This window comes from Mesoplodon mirus (genome assembly GCF_964341445.2).
Source record: "Mesoplodon mirus genome assembly, chromosome: 8".
NCBI lineage: Eukaryota > Metazoa > Chordata > Mammalia > Artiodactyla > Ziphiidae > Mesoplodon > Mesoplodon mirus.
In genome coordinates this window covers 7,747,915-7,766,269 of record NC_138984.1, presented here as the reverse complement: position 1 = coordinate 7,766,269, position 18,355 = coordinate 7,747,915, and the positions used below count along the sequence as shown (strand labels likewise).

The 18,355-nt window shown below is 42.1% G+C and overlaps 1 protein-coding gene across 4 annotated transcripts in view; it reads left to right on the top strand.

The window, feature by feature from the left end:
* The window catches only part of DIS3L2 (DIS3 like 3'-5' exoribonuclease 2), a 375,371-nt gene that overhangs the window by 217,093 nt on the left and 139,923 nt on the right, over positions 1–18,355 (top strand). For all 4 annotated transcript variants that reach the window (XM_082631000.1, XM_082631001.1, XM_082631002.1 and 1 more), the window contains one exon: positions 15,253–15,332. In XM_082631000.1, coding sequence (XP_082487126.1) covers positions 15,253–15,332 — 80 coding nt within the window. The remainder of the gene's footprint in view (positions 1–15,252; positions 15,333–18,355) is intronic.

Sequence of the window (18,355 nt, the reverse complement as noted above, 5' to 3'; positions counted from 1 at the left end):
TTTGTTTTTATTTTTGGCTGTGTTGGGTCTTCGTTGCTGTGCGGGCTGTCTCTAGTTGCGGCGAGCGGGGGCTACTCTTCATTGTGGTGTGCGGTCTTCTCGTTGCGGTGGCTTCTCTTGTTGCAGAGCATGGGCTCTAGGCGGGCGGGCTTTAGTAGTTGTGGCTCGCAGGCTCTAGAGCACAGGCTCAGTAGTTGTGGCGCACGGGCTTAGTTGCTCCGCGGTATGTGAGATCTTCCAGGGCCAGGGATCAAACCCTTGTCCCCTGCATTGGCAAGTGGATTCTTAACCACTGCACCACCAGGGAAGCCCCTGTTTTTGTTTTTTTGAGAAAGGAAAACTAGATGAATTTTGGTGCCTTATTTGGAAACTCTCTGGAGCAAACAGTAATTATGGACATGTTTTCATCTAATGTCTAAGTACTTAATATTAAAATCAGCCAGGAAGTCATTACCAGGCTGCTTTTTTTTTTTTTTAAACTGTAGAATCAGCTCTGTGAACAATGAAACAGAATTTTGGCCCCAAATTAATATTTAAAAGACATACAAGACTAGAGTTTGCTTTCCCCATTAGTGAGAAGAAAGAATTTACACTGTTTAATAAGAGAGTCCCTGATCATCTTAAAATATAGCTGAAATTTATTTTGACATTTTTGTTTGATTATATTGGTGGTGTTTTATTCAGCAGCAAATTTAATTAAAATGCTGGTATGTATTTCTTAAACAAGTCTCTCATCTCACTAAACTGAGACTCACTTACTAATGCTCTCAGTACTTTGCAGAACTGTGCAGGGTCTAATAAGGCTCATTCATGGTGCTTTAATCTGCTCTTAATAAAAAACAGTCATTTGGGGAATCCATTTTCCAGGCAGTTTCCTTGTCCCCTGGGGGAAATATTTTGAGGCCTCCCAGTGACCATGGGATTAAAAGTCTTGACAGGGAAGTCCTAGAATCCTTCAAGAACTAGGCCTTTGAAAGATTCATTGTTATGGACTCTGCCTTTGAAAGAGACCACTTTATCTTACTCCTAAACATCTATAGGACAGACATAGCACTTTCTGAAAAGAAATTCTGGGTGATGTGGAAGAACAAACGTATGTAGATAATCCAGTATGGGTAGTGTGTAATTTGAAGAATGATAGTTCCATTTTTATGGTTGCCATAACAATCATACAGTTGTGCAAAAAATGTGTATAGCTTTTATAGATGGAAGCTGGCACCATTGCAATGATTCTTCTCATATCAGAACAACTGTTTTCAGATCTGAAAAATAGGGGTGGCTTAACCCTTCCCCAGTTAGCTCAGCATGCTCCCTGAGAAGGCTCTTTGGATCTCTGGGGCTGTTGAAATGTATTCACCACTTACATTTGCATTTTAGCCTGATAAATGGATTGAGAATTAAGGATGGTGATCCTTCCAACAGCAGGTTCTGAATTCCTGGCTTGGGAATTCAAAGGATGAGAAAAAAAAAATACTGTTCCTCAAATAGAAATGTAGGAGAGATGTCTAGACATAGTTAATTCCTTGACTTTGTGACTATTCTTAATTCCGTCCACTAGAATTTAAATCCATTAAATACTGGCCTTAACCATTGTGTTTAAGTCTCTGATAAAGTCATATTAAAATTTGATTACATTTTCTGTTTTATTTTAATACATTAATTATGTCTCTTCTGGAAATTGCAAAGCAAATTTAATAGCGTAGTCTTTTAAAGTGAAAATATATCTATTCATGTTCCTTTTTTGGCTACTTTTCCTATCTTTGAGTACTCATTCCAAAAGAAAGTACTTGGGACTTGACTTTATCTGACATACTAAAGAATATCCATTTTGAATAAACTTGATGTCAGAACTCTGTATGTGGGTTTTCAGGTTGAGGGTGAAAAGTTGTCAGATTTGGGTTCGGTACCTAAAAACAAAGTCATTGACAACTTAGTCAACCACAGAGAAACTTTTCTCAAAGAAATTTGGGGGTAATTAGTAGTTCAGCCAAAATGCTTCTGGGGTGTTTAAATCTTTAGATAAAGTATGGAACTAAGGGTAAGTAGGAGAGATGTCAGCTTCCATTTGAAATAAAACTTCTTGGCTTATTTACTTCTTTTAACACCTTCTCTTTTGAATTCCTGTTCCATTAAATCAAAGTTCTGCAGTTCTGTGACCTTAGGCAAATTACTTAATCTCTCTGAGCCTCAGTTTCCCCATCCATAAAACAAGAGTAAAAAATAATACCCACCATTATTATAATTCTAAGAGAATCACCTCTCAAGAGATTCTAGGAGATGTAGATAAAAAGTGTTTTTAACGAGAGCAAGATTTCCCGTATACTGAAGTGAAGACCTCTAATACGTTTATACTCTGCGAAGATTTTGCACATAGGAGAACTTTTTATGCCTAAACTCTAAACATTATATTTAGAGGCTTAGATATTTGATCCCTCTGTGGGAGCATTTCCTGTAAGCTTACTGCTACTTCATTTTGTCCGATTTTAAAACTTATTTTGTATCAGTCAGTGTTCTTCTAGCTTGTTTTAAAGTAACCCCAATGTGATATTTTAAATCGGGGTCATAGGAAGACTCTACTACCCAGAGGTAAAAGAGGAGAGAGAGAGATGTTCAGAGAGTGCTTCGGGTAGAAGGACTTTCTGGGCGTGATGGGACTCGGCTGCTCTCATTTCTCCCTTAGGCGTGCAGAGCTGCACTCTGAACACCTGCGAGCCTAGGTTTAAGACTTCTTGGACAGGAAGTAAAAGAGAGCCGAGGCCAAGCCATTCGTATCTTCACATAAACTCTCTTGGTTGAGTTGTGCCCAGTAGTTCGGGGCCTTCAGGTAAACTGACTTGGTGGCTTCCAGGCCTTTGCTGTAGCTCTTCCTTGTGCCCGAGTCCTTCCTCCTCCATAAAGCCCATGGCTCACTCCTCACCTCCCTCAAGTCATCTTCAAGTGGCATCAGCTCATTGAGGCCTCTGCTGGCTACCCTATTTATAATTGTAGTCAGCACTTTCAACACCCCTTGCTCCGTTCTAATGTTTCTTTTCTTTTTCCTCCACAGCACTTAGTTATAATACTGTTTAGTTTCTGTCTTCTCCCCCACTAGAATGTAAGTGGACAGGATTCTTTGTTTGTTCTCAAATGCGTCGCAGACACCTAGAGCAGTAAATGCCCGTAAATACTGAATGAAGGAATTCTGGCCTTCTTTCTCTTAACCTCTGATACCTTCACCTTGACATTGTACTGGTTCCTACAACTTCAATTTGTGCTTGACACAAAATAAGTGAAAATTTATGAAAAGAGCTACAATTACACATAGTTTTCAGCCATTTAGAACAAGAAAGGGATGGGCCTATTTCTTGGGAAAATTCATGGCTGCAGGATTGCATGGCGAAAGAGGGATCCAGCTAATTCTCTGTGGCTGCAAAGGGCTGAATTATGAAGTTTCTCAGAATCAGATTTCAACTCAGCTTATAAAGGTACTTTCCAATAGTTTGGGCTCCTGTCTGAAATTGAATGGCCTGCCCAATAAGTCAGTGACTTATCCCCTTATCCTGAGTACTCAAGATGTGGGTTGATCTGTGTGATTGATTCTGGTTCGGAGACATTTGGGGGATAAGATTTGGACTAGGGTGAACTCTGAGGAACTTCCAACTCTGTCGATTCTATGATTCTGGCCACTGAACTGATATGGAGTAATTTCCAGGATTTATTGTTAAGTGAAAAAGCAAGTTGCAAGAGAGAATTTATAGGATTCGACTGTTCGTGTTAGAAAGAAGAGAAAATGAGAAAAAATATATATCAAAAAGAAAGCAGAGGGCCTCCCTGGTGGCGCAGTGGTTGAGAGTCCGCCTGCCGATGCAGGGGATACGGGTTCGTGCCCCGGTCTGGGAGGATCCCATATGCCGCGGAGCGGCTGGGCCCGTGAGCCATGGCCGCTGGGCCTGCGCATCCGGAGCCTGTGCTCCGCAACGGGAGAGGCCACAACAGTGAGAGGCCCGCATACCGCAAAAAGAAAAAAAAAAAAAAAAAAAAAAAAGAAAGCAGAAATGCAAAAAAGAATAAACCAGAAAATGATGAAATAGTTATCTCTAGGGGGTAGGAATAAGGTAGAAGGATAGAGATGAGAGTAAGACTTCTCTGAGTATACTTTAACTTTTGAACCATTTAAATGTTTTAAATAGTCAACAATAAAATTAAATTTAAAAGGAAATAAAAGCAAAATCTCTAAAATCGACATAAGACAGTAACAAATGGTACTAATGTTTATCAAATGTATAGCATTACTACACAGAGAAAAAAAGGATTCAGATAACTTTTGGGCACTATGCTTTTTGAACACTTTGTACATCCTTAGTGACTATATTCTAAGGATAAAACTCCAAAGAAATCTTCATAGATACTTTGTTGCTAGTGGATACTGGGATTGTAATTCTGAAACTGTTTTAGATATTGAAGCCATTGGGAGCTGAGGTTCTCAGTGGAAGAATAAAAATATAAATATAGAATGCGGGAAGAGGAGGAAGACCTCTGTAGTATTAGAGTTCAGTTGGAGGTGTAAATGTGACTCACGACTTTTAAGCAGTATATTAGGTTGAACCACAGGAAATTGCCAGTTTTAGGCCGTAACTAGTCAAATATCAGCAATTTCATACGATTTAACTCAGTATTTTCTAATGCAGCTCACTAAAAGGGCCTAGAAGTAATGACACCTGAGTAGTAATGAGCATAGCGATCTAGGACCCTGTGTTGGTTTCTACATAATGTTCATTCCGCACTGAAAGAAATCTGGGCTCCTTAGGGACATGGTGATGATTAGCCTGGGCAGGAAATGTATAAGGTGAGCCTGAGATAGTTACTGTGCCAAACAGCATGGAAGTGCTCAAAGACTTGTGGAGACACATTGCAAGGACACAGGGGATCACTTGAAAGGGCCTCCACCAACCTAATTTGGGACAATTCGAGTATCAGAAAGAATAGTAATGGTAATGGATAATACATTTAATTTTTTTTAAGTCAGTGCACCTGTAATAATACTCAAAAAGAAACCAAAAACGAACAAACAAACAAAAAAGTAGGGTCAGTGCAGGAAAAGCTCTTGACAGAAGAGTCAGCTCATAAATACAGATGGTATTATAAGATTAGAAAATCACCATTTTACAACTTGCAAAGTTATGATTGATTCAGGCAAAAAGCATCAGTGGAAGCTAAAATCACTGGCTGAAAGGTTCTTTGAGAACAGGATATTCACATGATCTAAAAGTCTTATTCCACAGATTACTTATTAATTATAAAGAGTAAAAGGTAGCCTTATAATAGAAAGATCTGGCTATTAGCACCTTAGCAAATCACATCTGGCAGCCTCACAGTCTGTGCCTTCTGAAGGAATGCAGTACGAAGTGCACACTATATCCCCTGTGAAGTATTCACGGCAAAAGTTCACCGTGAATCTAGTCAAGACTTTAAAACCTAACTTTCTGTTTGTTGGAAATTCAGAGAGGATTAATTTTGCCACGTTTGATTTATTTCTGTCCTTTCCTCTCTTCCTCCTTCCATGAGGAAACAAGCTGATAAATCTAGAACGTAAGACATTCTACAAGACAACTGGCCTGGACGCTTCAAAAAAACAAAAGCAGTGTTATATTTTTAAAAAATAATAAATAAAGATAGAGGGATTCATATACATTAAACAGACTAAAGAGACATGACTACCAAATACTGTGTAAACCTTGATTAGAGCCTAGATCAGGAGGAAAACAATTTTGTGAGACAATTGAAGACATTTAAATATGATCTGTAAATTGGATAGAGGAAATTAATCTTAACTGTGGTGGTAGTATTCTGGTTCTGTAGAAGAATGCCTTTATTCTTAGAAAACACATGCAAAAGAATGGAGGGATAAAGTATCATGATCTGTACTACATAATTTAAAATAGTTCAGATGTAAAAAAAAAAAAAAGCTAGGTATATGAAGGGAGGAACAGAGGGAGGAGAAAGATAAAGCAAATATGTTAAAGTGTTGACATTTGATGAATCTTAATGAGAGGTATATGAATGTTAATTTTACTATTCTTTAAATTTTCCTGAAAGTTTAACATTTTTCAAAATGAAAATTGAGGGGAAGAAAGTTAATTTTAACATATTCTCTAAGTTTAAACCGTGGCTTTCCTGGCCCATGCCGTGGCCTCTGGCTCCCAGGGTACCAGGCCAACCTTGTCCTGTGACCTCTGCTCCAGGGTGTTGTTTTTTTGAAGTATAAAAAGAGGCACAGAATGGCGAGAGGTTCAGTGAATGGGGGTGAGTAAATGAATATAACAAGGGAGACCATTTTAGTCATTTCTGATTCCGTTCTCATCTTAGCACAGTCCTTTGGAAAGTAACCTAATCACTGCATTCACTTGGTCTAGAATTTTGCTAAAGCTTGAGGTAGACCTTTGGTGGACCCTAGACTAAAAACCCCTAGTTGGGTGAAAAGAGCCTGCCCAGAGCATTGCCTCCGTTCTTTCTGTTCTCTCCATGGCCTCCTATGTGTCATTTCATCACTATGGGGAAGTGGAGGGACAGATGGACCAAGATCTCCTTCTGCTTTAAATAGACCTGAGTCTTTTTCTGTTCCGAAAAATCTGTGGTTTGTGTCAGACTTTTTAGCATCTGTTGTGGCGGTAGAACTGAGTGAAAGAGTATTAACATATCCACAGCTGCCATCAGAAAAAATAAAAGGTCCAACCCTGCTGCACTAAGGGGCGCTGATTCAGGTTTGAATGATGCTCCCTGCTCCCTTTGCCTTCGAGAGGAGAGGGCGGCCCATCCCTGAGGAAAGTCAGTGTGAAAGGGAAGCTCAGATGAGTTCAGCATCTGACTTGACTGGTTCATCCTAGCACCCATCTGGCTGGACTCCCCACATAGTGCTCCGTAGAGACGCATTACCATGGTTGAGTGCTCCAGCTCTTTAGTTATTTTTCCTGCTCCAGTTTACATAAAATTATCTGGTTTCTATATAAACTCTGATACCATCTAATCTAAGAAAGTGGTGAAAACTGTACTCTTTATCCTCCTAAGGTTATTTCTTAAATATTTTCCATCCCTTTTCACCCATTCACCATCATTGACCCAGATCCTCCTCACCAGAATTGCTTGTGAGAAAGGAGACAAACCCAGAGTCACGGACAGAGGAGGGCCTCTATAAATTTTGCTAGTCTGGAATTGGTCCCTGAACCACAGTTTGTAAAACACTGTTTTATGAGAAAAGAAGATGGGATGAAGACAGAAAAGGACACCCTTGGAAACAATAACACTGTGGTGTGACCACAGGGTTGGATGCCAGGAGGTCATGAGTTCTAATCCTAAATGTATTTCCCAAGTCACAGTGGCAAAATTGAATGGAAAAGTGCTAAAGAGAGCCCTTTGGTCATTTTTTCATTCACGTATCCATCAGCTATTCATTACATGTGTGCCTTCAGTGTGCTGGAAGAGATACACAGATAGGTCAGGATCAGAGCCAGACCTTGAGGAGCTCTCAGCCTTGTCACAGTGATGAGACATGTCCATAAGTAACCGCCAGCATGCCAGGGGTAGTGGTCAGTGCCATTGAACTGGGGCAGGTTGCAGGCATGGGCAGGGCAGCTGGGGGAGAGGCAGCTTTTACTCTCTGGAGCCATGAAGGTTCCCTGGAAAAAAGATGGCATTGCAGCCAGGCCTTTAAAAGTTAGGTAGGGCTTAGACATTGGAGATTGGTGGGATAAATGTCCTAATGTTGGGAACAGCACGAACAGTGTTTCAGGGACCAGAGGGTGTAGAGAAAAGTTTGTCATACAAGGTACACTTTGGGAGTGTGCAATCTGACTAGAAGAATACAGGCCAGGGCCATATCATGAAAGGCTTTGAATTCTAAGCTGAATTTCTATTTTAGTCAGTAACGAGTTGATGAAGGATTTTTTACCAGGCACATGCTTTAAGATGATTAATCTGGCAGCAGCCATGACCTTGGGGAGAGCAATTTCTGTGATGTTGTAGGGGCCATGGCCAAAATCCAGTGAGGTAAATGGTGACAACGTGGTGAGTAAATGTTGCTGTGGAGACTAGACAGCTGCTTCCAGCTGCAAGGAGGTAGAGATGTTGGTCCCCTGAGGAGGAAGAGGACGCAAGGTCAGAGGAAGAGTGTGTGAGTGACAGAGGAACAGAAGTTCTTTCTGTGCTTTTGTTATTTCCTGGGACTCTTGGCCAGGTCATAATGGATTATAGAGGGCTTTTAGTTATTCTTCATGTGTTCTTTTCTCGGACCAATGGCTTTGAGTAAAACAATCTTCGAAGTTTTCTGTCCCTTTAAAAAGTTCGACTAAGCCCTTCAGTCACGTGCCTTCAGAAATTTTGGTTACATAACGCTGCTCTGAATTGGAATTCTGCAGCCTCATGCACTGGAGCCTCATTCTTTCCCTCCCCCACCTGGCACTTTATTTTCTGTGGGTCAGGGTTAGCTTCTTTCTAACCATTGTTGCGGAACTCTTTAAATATTAGGTCTCACAGGTTCTAAAAGCTGGCAGGCCAGGCTGCTCCCTGCAGGTTGTGAGACCAAAGCCTTCCAGAAAAGGAGCCAGTAAAATCCCAAAAGCATGTTAAGGGAGTGTAACTGCTGCATGGAGCACTGCCCCTGTGGGGCTGGGCTCCCAAGTGCTGAGGCCAGCAGCCCGCAGCCGCTGTGGCCCACGACCAGAAGGAGCCCTCATGCACCACATCGTGGCCGCTTCGTAATTGTGGTGATGACAACAGATTAAATCACTGGCTCTCAGCACTGAGGACTGGGGTTTGTCAGGGTCACTCACTGTTCCCTTGCTTCTCCCAATTTTCCATAGCGAGAGAGCAAGTTTGGAGTCCACTGCTACAGTACAAATACTTGCTGGGAACTCTCCAAGTTTTACTCTGTCTAGAAGTTAGTTCTCCTAGTAGCCTATACTGAATGTCTCTCTTTCTTCCAGCATCCCCTCAACACATGATTCTGAAATGTAACTCCTCAATATATGTGTGTATGTTTTTGTACCCTGTTTTTTTTTTTTAATGATTTAAGGCAACTTGCAGATATACATATAATGCAATGAATAATTTTTAAATTCGGCTACAGGGCAAAAGGATTATATGAATAGGAAAATTAGGTACACCCAGGATAAAGGTTAGTTCACAAAGTTCAAACTACAAATAAGATCCTCTTGAAACAGATCACACATGTTTTTCTGAGTTTCCTAGCAGGCAAAGCAAAGAAGGAAACTTAAAAGGATAAAATTCACATGTGTGTAAGGTACAAGCACACCATCAGCTCAAGAGAAGGGTGAGTCCTTGCACTGCATAAACTTGCTCCTGAAGTGCTCATGAAAGGGGCACTGAGTGAGCAAATGAGCAAGGCCCTCATCAGCTTCCCTGCAGCGAATAGCATAGACACTTGTTTGACTTCTTGCGGTATTCCATGGGGTGGGCTTGGTGGTAAGGCCCCATGTGAGAAGGACTCCACGGGAGGCCTGTGCAGGGTGTTTCAGTGTAGTTTATCACCTTTCAAAGGTGTCTAGGAGATTCTGTGCCACAAATAAAGTGCCAAGATCAAATGGGTCTGGCAAGAACTGTGCGATACCAGCATACTGAAGTCTCTGAGAAGTCCTACTATTAAAAAATTGGGACTTCCCTGGTGGTGCAGAGGTTAAGAATCCGCTTGCCAATGCAGGGAACACGGGTTCGAGCCCTGGTCTGGGAAGATCCCACATGCCGCAGAGCAACTAAGCCCGTGCGCCACAACTACTGACCCTGCTCTCTAGAGCCCGCAAGCCACAACTCCTGAGCCTGTGTGCCACAACTATTGAAACCTGCTTGCCTAGAGCCCATGCTTTGCAACAAGAGAAGCCACTGCAATGAGAAGCCCATGCACCACAACAAAGAGTAGTCCCCACTTGCTGCAACTAGAGAAAGCCCGCGCGCAGCAACAAAGACCCAACACAGCCAAAAATAAAATAAATAAAATTAATTAATTTTAAAAAAAAGAAAAAAAATTGGCTCAGCATTTACCAAACTGATTTAATCACAAGACCTTTTAAAAAAAATTAAAACACTTACTGGGAAACACTGATCTAAAACAGGGATCAGCAAACTTTCTCCTAAGGGTCAGATAGATATTTTAGCATACAGTCCCTGTCAGAACTACTCTACTCAGCTCTGCCATTGTATCCAAAAAGCATGAGTGTATTCCAATAAAGCTTCATTTATGTATACTGAAATTTGAATTTCATATAATTTTCACGTGTCATGAAATAATATTTTTCTTCTTATTATTTTCAATCATTTAAAAAGACAAAAACCATTCTTAGCTTGCAGACCATTCAGAAACAGGTGGCAGGCCCAATGTGATCTGTGAGCTCTAGTTTGCCGACCCCTGATCAAAAATAATGTTTGGATGGTATGTGTTCCAGCAAGTTTTCCTGAGTACCATTCCTCAGAGTTGTTTTATTTTTATATTAGTTTTTGTGTGTGGTGGTTAATTTTTTTTTAATTTAAAAAAATTTTTATTTTATTTATTTTTATACAGCAGGTTCTTATTAGTTATCTGTTTTATACATATTAGTGTATATATGTCAATCCCAATCTCCCAATTCATCCCCCCCACCCCCGCCTCTCCCACCTTGGTGTCCATACATTCTCTACATCTGTGTCTCTATTTCTGCCTTGTAAACCAGTTCATCTGTACCATTTTTCTAGATTCCACATATATGCGTTAATATACGATATTTGTTTTTCTCTTTCTGACTTACTTCATTCTGTATGACAGTCTCTGGGTCCATCCATGTCTCTACAAATGACCCAGTTTCATTCCTTGCTGAGTAATATTCCATTGTATATATGTACCACATCTTCTTTATCTGTTCATCTTTCAATGGGCATTTAGGTTGCTTCCATGAGCTGGCTATTGTAAATAGTGCTGCAGTGAACATTGGGGTGCATGTGTCTTTTTGAATTATGGTTTTCTCAGGGTATATGCCCAATAGTGGGATTGCTGGGTCATATGGTAGTTCTATTTTTAGTTTTTTAAGGAACCTCCATATTGTTCTCCATAGTGCCTGTATCAATTTTACCTTCCCACCAACAGAGCAAGAGGGTTCCCTTTTCTCCACACCCTCTCCAGCATTCGTTGTTTGTAGATTTTTTGATGATGCCCATTCTGACTGGTGTGAGGTGATACCTCATTGTAGTTTTGATTTGCATTTCTCTAATAATTAGTGATGTTGAGCAGCTTTTCATGTGCTTCTTGGCTATCTGTATGTCTTCTTTGGAGAAATGTCTATTTAGGTCTTCTGCCTATTTTTTGATTGGGTTGTTTGTTTTTTTAGTGTTGAGCTGCATGAGCTGTTTATATATTTTGGAGATTAATCCTTTGTTGATTTGTTTGCAAATATTTTCTCCCATTCTGAGGGTTGTCTTTTCGTCTTGTTTATAGTTTCCTTTGCCATGCAAAAGCTTTTAAGTTTCATTAGGTCCCATTTGTTTATTTTTGTTTTTGTTTCCATTACTCTAGGAGGTGGGTCATAAAAGATCTTGCTGTGATTTATGTCCAGAGTTGTTTTAATTTAGACTTTTATTTTTCTGGCTTAAGAGCAGATTTTCTTTAAAAAGTGTAGTAGAGGATTGGTTTGAGTGCTCACAGGCTAGTCTAAGGTTTTTCTCAGAAATGATGTGTGGGCCCTCTCAGAAATGACATTTGCAAACTAATAGCTGGAGCCTTAAAGTTTTACTGTGTCACACATGGCTGAATTGATTTGAGGCTGGAAGTGTTTTAATGGACATTATTATTCATTCATAGAAATAAAAGTCTCAAAACACCCAGAGACGTTTGATTTTAAGAAAATATAACTTCCCAGTCAACTCTCCAAGTAAACCAGTAAACTGTGGCCCCCATCAAGCTAAGAGTATTTTTTCATTTAACTTGAGGAACGTTCTTTCAGTTTCTTATGTTGTCATTATGATGGTTGATGGAGAACCCAAACTTTCCCACCACCAAGTCTAACATTTCAGTTTCAGTTCAACAGGTATTTATTGAGTACTCAGGATATACAGTGCATTTTGCTGGCTTTTACAGGGGATACAAAAAGGAACACGAAGCAGACAGTTCCTTCTTTACCTTGTGAATCAAGTTCAAGATCCTCACCAATTTAGAGCCCATTACCGTGGTATCAGGATTAATTTCACTTCCTTGTCTCTTCCTGTCCGCATGCATGCATTGGTTCATTTAACAAACATTTGTGAGTTGCAACCTCTGTTCATAGCACTGTAACACAAAGCCCTCCAAGAGTTTGCTTTCCCGGGGACAGCGGTGTTTCTCTTTTCCTCTGGCACTCTTTTTTTTTTTTTAAGATGTTGGGGGTAGGAGTTTATTAATTAATTAGTTTATTTTTGCTATGTTGTGTCTTCGTTTCTGTGTGAGGGCTTTCTCTAGTTGTGGCAAGCCGGGGCCACTCTTCATCGCCGTGTGCGGGCCTCTCACTATCACGGCCTCTCTTGTTGTGGAGCACAGGCTCCAGACGCGCAGGCTCAGTAGTTGTGGCTCACGGGCCTAGTTGCTCTGGGATCCTCCCAGACCAGGGCTCGAACCTGTGTCCCCTGCATTAGCAGGCAGATTCTCAACCACTGCGCCACCAGGGAAGCCCCTCCTCTGGCACTCTTGTGTAATTACAGTTTCTTTTACATAGTGAAACAAATTATTTCTTTATCTCCTGAGACCTCAGCATTTATGTTCCCCACACTGTATGTGCCTATTCTTGAGATGTTTAGTGAGAAGAGTGAATCTTCTGATGAAGCACTCTTCCTGGGACTGTACTCTAAGTGATCTTGTCCCTGCACCTGAGTGGCACCCACCCTTCCCTGTCCCCTTTTCTTAGTGTACCAGTGAGTATAGAGTTTTACCAGATTCATCATTTTAAAGCTATTAACTAAATTAAGCAATAGGAGTTATAAGATTGTTGAATATCCTTATAAGCAGAGATATTATGTATCTGGTTATTTTTGGATTGGAGGAGATTTTATACAGTGTTAATTTTTTCCACTTATAATAGTAATACTTAATCATAGTGGGAATTTGAAAAATATGGACAAGTATAAAGGAAAAATATTAATCCATAATTCTACTACCCATCAATCAATTCTATTAACAATTTTTTTTTACTTTCCTTGATTCAGAAATCACACTTAAAATTTAAAAAAATTTAAATTAATAAACAGTAAAATTGACCTTTATTTGTTGTACAGTTCTATGAATGTTGACACATATAGGTTCATGTAGCCACCACCACAATCAAGATACAGAAAAGCTCCATTCCCTCAGAACAAGCACCCCTTTTAAATCCCACCTTCCCCAAGCCCTGAAAATCACTTATGTCTCTGTTATATAATTTTGTCTTTTTGAGAATGTCGTATAAATGGAATCGTAGACTATGTAAGCTTGTGAGAGTGGCTTCCTTGACATAATACCTTTGAGATTCATCCAAGTTGTTGTGTGTATAGTAATTTGTTTCTTTTTGTTGCTCAGTGGTATTCCATGGTGTAGATGTACCATAGTTTGGTTATCCATTTATCCACTTACCATTTAAGAGTCTTTTTAAAAAAGACATCTTGACATTTCTGAAATCCTGAAGTACTTTAAAACCAATGTATATATTTAACATGGTCGGGGTTTTTATTTCCCCAAAAAGCTATTATTGAATGGATAGTGTGTCCTAGAATTAATACTGTCTTAGAATCAGGGTATTATGGTGGTGAGGTGATCAGTGTGTGGGATCAGAGAGGGCTGGTGAAGGGTTATCAGGAATCAGGCAACTGAGCAGTAAGGGGACAGGTAAAGGAAGGCCCCGAGAGGTTTGAAGCCCTGCGCCCAGAGCTGCTTGGCAGCCTGTGAGGGCTTTGGGGAGGTTTTGAGCAGAAGAGCAACATAGGAAATAAGACTTTAAGAACAAAGCCCACTAATTGTGGTGACTGCCAGGATGTCCGCCATCATCAGTGTTGATGAGGCGGGAGGGGACCGGGGATGGCAGCTGTGGGGCTGATGGTACTGGAGGGAATGGAGGGAGAGCTTGAGGAGAGGGCAGTGGGGGCAGGAGTGCTAACTAGAGAGCCTGTGTGGGGGGGATGGAGGGTGGTTCCTGCTAAACACCCTGACTTCTGGGCCAGTGCCCCGGGAGACAGGGCAGGAGGCGTGGAGAACTTAGGACCGACTGCCCAAATCTTAGATATTTATATGGTGTGAATGGGTAGGTTGGGTGGGTCATGTTATTTGGGAAATTCTAAAGCAAAATGAGAATGTCCAGGGGCTTCACAGATTAAGAATGAGATGTGCATAAGGATACTGTGTGGAGATAAATAGGCATAGGGTGTACTTAATTATGTGAGCTTGGATGAAGTGTATGATTCTTTCATGGAAATAAACTGTGATTAGGGCCATTGCCAAGTAGAATTGCATCATGGCTAACTGTATGGGCCCAAAGTTTTCTGCAGAACCTATTCTTGAGTCCCATCCCCCTGTGTCACAAGCCAGATGGTTTATTCTTTTTTTTTTTTTTGCGGTACACGGGCCTCTCACTGTTGTGGCCTCTCCCGTTGCGGAGCACAGGCTCCGGATGCACAGGCTCAGCAGCCATGGCTCACGGGCCCAGCCGCTCCGCGGCATGTGGGATCCTCCCGGACCGGGGCATGAACCCATGTCCCCTGCATTGGCAGGCGGACTCAACCACTGCGCCACCAGGGAAGCCCCAGATGGTTTATTCTTTGGCACACCCCACTTTTGCAAGATAGGAGAAGGAGCCGTAATTCATCCTCATATAATCCTCGAGGGACAGGTTCCCATCAGCCACTGAGGAAGAGGGAGGCAAAAGAAAGAAGTGACTGTCGGAGAGTAATTTGCCAAAGGGACTTGCCCCTCTTGTCAGGTGACTTCTTGGGAAGCCTCATTCATGGAAGCCGCCTCACTTCCACCTGCTCACACCTGTTCTAACTCAGGATCAAGGAGAAGTAGGGGCCAGTCAGCAGAGAGAAAGAGAAAGACACTCAGAGACAGTATGGAGCCTTGTTATCTTCCCCCAGTTTACATTTTATTAAAGATCCCCTGTTAGAGAGATAAGAGAGAAGTTACTCCCCGCTTTGTCTACCGTTTATACATTTGCAAAAGAGCTGTTCTTTACAGCTGTACTACAGTGGGGTAAAGTTTCTGTTATTTGTGGCCTTGCTAATTATGTCTTCAATCTTCCCTAGAAAAGACTGTGTCTTCACCATCGACCCATCAACTGCCCGAGACCTCGATGACGCCCTCTCCTGCAAGCCCGTCGCTGATGGTAGGATGGAAGCTTCTCTCCCCCTCTAGGTGGCAGGCAGCATGCACCCCTGTGTGGCCAGCCTGGCTGCCGGGTACTCCCTGAACTTGCCGTAGGCCCCTGAGCCTACACAGCATGTGACCTACAGGTTGTGCTCCTGACTGACTTCAGTGAGAGTGAGAATAAGAAATGTCCTCTTGCTAGGACCCTTCTCAGGCCTCAGGAGGGACAGCAGTGAGGGCAGAAGAACTAATTTCAGGCCTGGCCCTGCAGGAGGCTCCAGTGAGGGCGTAATGTGTTAAAGAAGGCCCCTAAGCTCCACTTAAGGGAAAGCACAGAGTTTTTTTTACCTGAATTGAATGACACACTGGGGTGATTCAGGGGGTGCTGTCCAAAGACGTGCTCAGCAGAGGCGGCAGGAACACCTCCCCTGAGGAAGCCCCTCAAGGCCTGAGCTGGAGAAGCTTACTCTGCCCCGCGTAGGTCTTCATCTGTCCAGCAAGTTGTGGAAGGCAGCTGTTAGAGGCTCCTGAAACATTCTTTTGGGATGGAGCCAGCAAGGAAAAAGTGGGATTTGATGCCACTGGTCTTTGAAAACTATCATGGGGGAGGGGGAAATGTGTGAGGTGTGAAAAGAGCAAACCCTAGCCATGCCCTTCTAATGCCCCTCCAGATGAGCCGCTTAGAGTCTGGAGCTGCCTCCTGCCCCTCACTGGGGTGGGGTCTGGTGACTGCTGTGGCTTTAGTTATTCTCCGATATGGCTTTGGCACTAACGTGGCCTTTGATGGCTTGCCCGTGATGGTATGCAGTCTTGCGGCTTCAATCTCCTGCACAGTGTTGGTGACCCAGTGGCCTGGTCTTGGCAAACACTGCAGAGATGTTCACATATTCCATTAATGCAAAACTTCATGGGCTCAGCGTGTTGTCTCTTCTCCATAAAAGACAGTGAGGTTCAGCAGATACAAAGCTGAGAGACAGAAAACCTCACTGCCCAGAAATGCTTTCGTCTTCTTTTAGTGAGTCTTCCTTGAAACTGTGGGCAATGGTGCTCAGTGTTTTCAACTAAAGAAAATTGAAAGGAAGATAAAGCATAACGAGAGAAAAGTTCCCATGGAAATTTCAGAGGAATTATATATTTTTAAAATCTAAAGTTTAAGCAGCCTACTTAAAAAAGCAAATACTACATTGGTTTCTTATATCCTGAGCAATCTTTGCTGCATGGAAAAGCTTGGGCATATCACTCTCCCATCCACTTCCCTGAGCCCCAGTTGAAAAGTGCCCCCCACCCCCCCGGCAGAAAGCCAGGTGACACTGGACCTCACTTCCTGTATTTCCTTTCTCTCCAGCTTCAGAGCCCTGCTCTATTTGTAGCCTAATGCTTGGAAACAGTTGCTTCATTTATTTTGGCCACTTCTATAGTTGTTAATGTTAGAAGGGTAGGCCTAATCCCTGTTACCCCATCTCAGCCGGCTCACACGATATTCCCCTTGCAGGGACACCAGGGAACAGGCACGTGTCTTGCCCCACTCACCCCGCACGCTACGTGTCATGTCTAGGGTACCAGGTTACCAGCAGAGGCTTCGTGTAGGGAAAAGGTGGAGCGGGAAGGATTGACCGGGGACAAGTTGTACATGTTTCTAAATTTCCAACCAAAGAATATGCTTTGTCAGACAGTCGAAAACCAATTGTTTTCGATCTGCTGTTCAGGGAAAGCATTCATAATGCGGGAAATCATTTAGCAGTGCAAGATGAAGGAAAAGGAGAGGAAGTAGAGGCAGGGAAATGAGTCAGAGAAACATTCTAATTGTTTAGAGATGTAGGTAGAAGAAACTGGACTGGAGGTGCTGGCATTCTTATTAATGGGGGTGGGGAGGACAGCTGTGAAAAAGGGGTAACGACAGAAAAGAATCAATGGAAATGGATTTGGAGTTGAGGGAGGGGAATCCAAGACGGGGCAAAAGTTTCAAGCTGGATGGCGAGGAGATGCAATCTACAAGTTAGAGATCGGGAAATCAGGAGGACCAGCTGGTTTCGGAGAGAGCATGTCTGCATGGAGCTGTCTGTGTGATGATATGTGTTTATATAAGCTGCTGCAGATGCTCTGCAGAGGAGGCTAAATGTGTGCAGTCCATCTACTCGTATACAGAGAGCCATGAAGAAGAGTGGATAACTCAGCAAAATGCAAACAGCGATTTTATTAGGATGATGGGTTCATAAGTGATTTTTCTCTTTTCCCTAGTTTCCAAATTTTTATAATGTGGTAGTAATAGCTTTATAATGAACAAATTTTGTAATAAAAAAAAAATATGAGGTGCCAGAAATCACAGGCTGCCCAGTAGCCGCTGCACCAAGTGATCAGATACCTTCCATCTGCCTAGTTATTCTTGCATTCCAGGGGAGTAATTAACATCTGGTCATTTGGCAGAGCAGCAGAAAAGGGACATGGCAGAGGAGTCGGGGAAGAGTCTGCAAAGGCCTGAGTTGGGCAGTCAAGCGTTTTTATGGTGGCACTTCTACAGTTGGCCTTTGTGACAGCTGTTTCTGCCAAGGCCATTTATCCAGGGAGATGAAAAGTGAAAGTCAGTTCCAGTTTGGATTGGGGTGAGGCTGGCTGAGTTCAGGTTCTGGTAGTTACCAGTTCATGTCAGTTCTTGCTTAGAGGAAAAAAAGTTTAATGCTTCAAAAAGCAAATAATGTTTTCTGGGCATATTTACGTCATCTATAACCATTTTTATTTAAAGAAAGTATAAAGGTTAAACTTTCCTTTGGTCCCACTGAAATCATCTGAATGACTCTTCTGTGAAGATAAAACTCACAGACAGAAGTAACTTATTTAGTCCTTACTTTCCCTTTCTGTAGAGTTCAGATGAACCCCCAGGACTTCTTACCAGTATCTCCTATAGGTGCGAGATTTAGACATTACAGTCTGCAGGTGAATTCTGCAGAAACACAGTGACACCTGCTCCCCAGTAGGTCATGTTTAGGTTGGAAGGCTGAGGAGGGGGTGCCCTCTACCCTTGAGGAATCTCAGCTTTGGAAGAGA